The 5,600-nt window shown below is 38.7% G+C and overlaps 1 protein-coding gene across 1 annotated transcript; it reads right to left on the minus strand.

The window, feature by feature from the left end:
• Positions 1-1,513: 1,513 nt before the first annotated feature.
• Positions 1,514-2,356, minus strand: LOC124353515. Its single transcript, XM_046803388.1, has one exon. The coding sequence runs from the start codon at positions 2,354-2,356 to the stop codon at positions 1,514-1,516; it is 843 nt and encodes a 280-aa protein (XP_046659344.1).
• Positions 2,357-5,600: the final 3,244 nt, after the last annotated feature.

A 5,600-nucleotide genomic window follows, 5' to 3' on the forward strand; every position in this document is an offset into this window, starting at 1 on the left:
GAAATTAACAAGATTCATATCATTTTTACTGTTTCATATTGCAAGTTTTGATCCTGTATGAGCGGACATTCTGATTTAAATCAATTACATTTCTGACGTCACAGTTGAATTTTTAAGCCCTGATGCCCCGATCAAGAAAATATATCCCAAAAGAATCCATCTTCAATCAAAAAACGTCTACTTTCAATCTTTGTACTTGCGGTCTAATATATCTCCAATGCCATAAGTTAAGTTTATCTTATTGTCCATACAAAGGACGAGTAAATGTATGTATATATCTATGATTGAAGAGCACTACGTCTACGGCCATTTAAATTCACTTCCGGTCTAATTAATTTACGGTTTTATAGTTGAGTTTCCATTGTTACCTAACTAGAAAAATATATACACACGTTGGTTTTCAAAATATAATATAAAGCGTCTACTTCCGCTCTAAAGTATTTCCAGTGCCATAACTTTAGTTTGTCTTGTTTCAATAAAGAGAAAATATATGCATACGTATGATTAAGAAATTATTATAGTTTAAAAGTGTCCATTTCTGCCGTGAAAATTCATTTAAATTCCCATACTAAACTCGTAATTCCAATAAAACACTATACTTACACAAAATCCCACGCAGAAGGGTTTTGAAGAAAAAGAAAGAACGGGTGCACTGCTAAAATAATACGCCAAACACAGAAAATTCCGTACAGATTCGTGACTGGGAGTTTATTAACAGTTCCTTCCCTAACCTAAAGTACCTCATCACCGACGCCCTTGATTGGCCTCCGACTATCCAATCACAAGGCTAAATAAAAGTATTGTCAACTGTTCTACCTATTGTAACCAGGATTTTCCGTACATTTGCCATCGTTCAGTGAAACAAGAAATCAGTAACACTATGTTTCGAGATCTGCAATCTGATCTCTTCTTCAGGTAAAGAACTAACCTAGTACATAATTACAACTTGGTTAAAATAAAACAAATTTATTTATTTATTTATTTATACATTCCAACGGCAATGCCATTTTAACAATACAATGAATTGATGACATGCGAATAATTGGTACAAACATACATGGATACAAAGAAACAAAATTGCATGCTTAAGATAACTACAAACAATTATATAAACGTGTAAAATAACATAATTATAGAATATGTAATAATGATAATAATAAATAAGGGTATGTAAATAACATAATAATACAATTTGCTATATCAATGTAATAAATTGCAATATATAAGTAAAAAATATAATAAACCAACAATATATACACAACAATAATAATATGACGTTACAACAAATCCATTAATTAGATCACAAAAGTATAAACTACGACAACTGAAGTGCAAGTTAAGCACAGTATTTATAAGTAACAAAGAGCAGGAACTGAGTTATGTAGGTCAGAGAGAGAAAATGGCAGGAAGGGTCAAAGTAAAGGCAAAGGAAGTTTGGTCAGTGGATGGGGAAGAGTTATGTTGAGCTGCAGAAGGTGGTGGATAGTGTAGCAAAGAGTTTAGACAGCTTTGGTTAACCACATTCCCCTCGATCCACATATAAGGACACCCATTTCTTTTTCAGTGTTTTCAGATTCGTGCAGAACAGGTCTAGCTCGGCAGGAACGCAGTTTCCAATGCTATGTAGTCTGGCCATGGGTCCGTTCTTCAGGTAGTTTGTCCGATAATATTTGCGAACAAAGAGTTCAGTTGACCTGGTAGTGCGTGGAATTCGAAAGTTTATCATGGCAAGAAGATCTGGACAATCAAGGGATCCATTGATAAGCCTTGAGAGAAAAGCTAGATCAGCAAGCTCACGGCGAACTTCCAGCGGGCAGAGGTTGAACTGTTTCATGACGTCATCGACAGGGACCTCATGGAAAAGAAAGCCCAATGTAGTTCCAACGAGTCGAACAAATCTCCCTTGAATCCTTTCAAGCCTGATAATGTGATGTTGGTAGTAGGGGTTCCAAACAACTGAAGCATATTCTAAGATCGGACGTAGAAGAGACTTATATAAGATTGAGATGGAGTGTGTAGATAGGCCACTTCTAGCTGTACGTGACAGAAGACCCAACAAACGATTAGCTTTGGCACATATGATGTCAATGTGATGATCAGGTGAGAGTGCGTGATTGAGATGCACGCCAAGATCCTTTACAACCTGTACCCGCTGCAATCCCACGCCCTGAATGTAATAATTGGCATGTACAAATTCTTCACCCCTGTGAAAAGACATCACCATGCTTTTCTTAGCATTCAGCTGCATGAAGTTTTCATCACACCATCTAGAGACCCCATCAAGGGATCTCTGGAGACTAGCACTATCCTCAATTGAATTCAAAACACTAAACAGCTTGATATCGTCAGCAAACATAAGAAAATTGCTTTCGATGACTTCCCCAATGTCATTTATAAATATGTTGAAAAGATAAGGTCCCAGTAGAGAACCCTGAGGCACTCCAGACTTGACTAGATAAGATTAGGATAACCACCACCAAACTTGACTATAAGACAATCTTCGGTCAAGTAACTCTTAAACCAGGATAAAAGAGGTTCAGATATGCCATATGAATCAAGTTTGGAGACCAAAAGAGTGTGACAAACCTTGTCAAATGCCTTACTGCAGTCCAGGTAGATTGCATCGACTTGAGCGAAACTTGAGAAGGCTGATATAAAATGAATTCTTCATATTGGACAAGGTTTGTGACGGTTTGACCGGCCGCTAGTAAATTCCGTGCTGCCTTGGTATCAAAATAGTAGATATGAGGGGCTTTAGACTTTCAAGGACAATAAGCCTCCAACATCTTCGTGATAGGGGACTGTATAGTGATGGGCCTATAGCATGTAGCTGAGTCTCTTCTTCCATCCTTATAGATTGGGACAACAAAGCTTGTTTTTAAAGACGATGGGAAGAATCCCTCCTGTAAAACTTGAGTTGATAAAACGCGAGAGTGGGGGTGCAAATCAAGTCGCTGCAATAACGAAGTACAACTGGAGGAATGCAGTCGGGTCCCACACCCTTTGAGATGTCCAAGGAATCAAGCTTTTGTTTCACTTCCTCAGGGCTGCATCTTATCTGAGAAAGATATATGTTACAATCTCTCGGAATCAATGCTGGGGAGATATGAGTTGACTCAGAAAAGACACTTGAGAAGTGGCGAGCAAACAAGTTGCACATTTCATCAGGAACAGAAGATTCATCATCCCCAAGGGTAATTTTTGAGGGAAAAGAATCTGTGCGTCGAAGATTCTTGACGTGGCTCCAGAAGACTTTTGGGTTAGTAGAGATCGTCCTATCCACATGTTTCGATATAAGAGTTATAGCAATCAGTTGCAAGAACTCTGCAAGTAGTTCTGGCTCTGGAGAAGGCCAAGTAGTCGCTCTCACGACCTGTAGTTTTATAGATTCTATGTAGTATTTTCTTGTTGATAATCTTGGACTTTAAGTCGGAGGTAAACCAGCGAGGGAATGGTGATCTTCCGAATCCTTTTAAGTGGTGTATTCTTCTTAATCAGACCACTAAGGGTAGTGATGTATTTTATTGAATTTTTCCTCACTATCAGGGGATGAGTGTTCAATAGTAGAATTGAGGATGTTGACATCGGCTCTCAATGATTGATATCACATTTGAAATAATTTGGTGATAGTATATACTGAGGTGTGATTGCTAATGAATGAAGACTTAGATCCATGTCTAAAGCAGGATGGTGAATATCTTCGTTGACAAGGGAATCGATGGACCTGTGCACATCGCAAGGCAAATCAGAGAAGAGAAGGTCCAGCTGGGAGCCTCGAGCACTCAAGATGTCGCTTCGCTGCAGTAAACCGAGTGTGTTTGTCAAGTCATAGAGCAAGTCAGAAGAAACCCCAGGACTATTGGCGCTATTTCAAGTTGAAGTCACCTACCAAAACCATGTTACATTCAGGGCCTACTTGAAGGTGTAGTTTGCTCTAAGGCATCACATAAGGGACTGGTAGACACAGGTTGGTTGATTAGGTGGAATATAAGCAACGCAAAGCAAAAGAAGGCGATGACCATACTTCAAAAGAACGCCAACAGCTTCAATATTATCGCAGGGAAATTGCACAGATGAGGAGTTTAAAGTTCCTGTGCATAGCCAAGAGGACGCCCCCTCCACTTCGCTTGTTACTAGTCATGAGTGATCTATCGCATCGGTAGACCTGAAACTGTGGGAGACCTAGCTCAGCATCATGAACACCAGGATCGAGATTGGTTTCAGTGAGTGCAATTAATTCGTAAGAGCTAAGGTTTGCATTTAAAGATAGTTCGGTTAATTTTGTTCTAATTCCATTTATGTTCTGATAGTAACCCTTTAATTTACATGCATTGCCGTTGGATGAGTTTAGTTTTTTTTAGGTGCATTTGTTTTGACGATCCTTGGGAAGCCACTCCTGTACTTAATTGTCAGGGTCCATTTTCTCCAGCTGTCAAGCGCGCTTCAAGTTCCCGACGAAGATTCCTCAGTGAAGAAAGCTCCAAAGGGGTTCGATCCCTAGATAGTTTCACGTCTTTAAGGGATGGGTTTAAGGAGGAAATTTGTTCAGTTGAGAAGCTACTCAAAACCTGATTCATATCACCCTCAGAGGGTAAGATTAGTTTGATTGGTCTAGGTTTTCCAGCCACCACGGAGCCCAACCTGAAGAACTTTATGCGAGATACATCAAAGTCTGGAATCGAACTATGAATTATGGAAGTTAGAAGACTAGTATCATGAGCTTTGATATCATGTGGTAGATTATTAGTTGACTCAGGGGCATTGAAAACAATCAAGTTTTTCTTCCTAAGAATTGCGCTCATGCAACTCCTCAATTACGCTATTGATACTTGAACCACTGCCAGAACCATCGCTTTGCTCAAGGGTAGTCAACCTCCTATCTAGCTCTTCAAGCTTGGGCTCAATAGTATTAAGCTTTTCTTGTATGGACTGAATTTCAGTTTTAATAATTTTAGTGTCATCAGGGACATCACTTAGTTTTATTTACCATAGTGGCCAGGCTATCGACTTTACCAATTAGAGTGCTCAAAACAGTCGAAATATCGGACGATGCTTGAGTGTTTTGGGGAACGCAATCAGCCCTAGTGCAGTACCACTTGATGGTGCTGTTGCTTGCAATTTTTAGTGTATTCAGTTTTTGGGACGTTTTGCGCATTGCCTATGGAACCATCTATTACATGGGGTCGTCACATTGTAAGCCCTCCTCGTCGTCCTTAACCTTCTTGACACAGACGGGACATATTTCCAAGCATATGGTATTCATAATTGGAAATGAAAAGGATAAAGTAGAGATTGGGCTAGTTTAGATGTATTGCGGTGTTGAAATGTGACTAATACAATCAATGAAATAACAGTTATCATACATACATAATAAACAACAATAATAAATATCAACAACAAACATAAATATATATATAATATAAATATAAATATAACATAAATATATATATATAAACATCAAACAATAATAAATATCACAAACAAATGCAAATTAACATGAACAACAATTGTGGTATTATATAGTCCGAGGTGAAATCTAGAAGGCCGTGGAATTTTCAGGTCATGCAGTTCACTCCTCACAGCAGTTCACATGGTGATGA

The sequence above is a fragment of the Homalodisca vitripennis genome, chromosome 1, assembly GCF_021130785.1.
Source record: "Homalodisca vitripennis isolate AUS2020 chromosome 1, UT_GWSS_2.1, whole genome shotgun sequence".
Taxonomy (NCBI): Eukaryota; Metazoa; Arthropoda; class Insecta; order Hemiptera; family Cicadellidae; genus Homalodisca; species Homalodisca vitripennis.

Excerpts from the sequence above, each read along its gene's own strand:
- LOC124353515 (XM_046803388.1), bottom strand. The coding sequence starts at position 2,356 with ATGTTTGCTGACGATATCAAGCTGTTTAGTGTTTTGAATTCAATTGAG.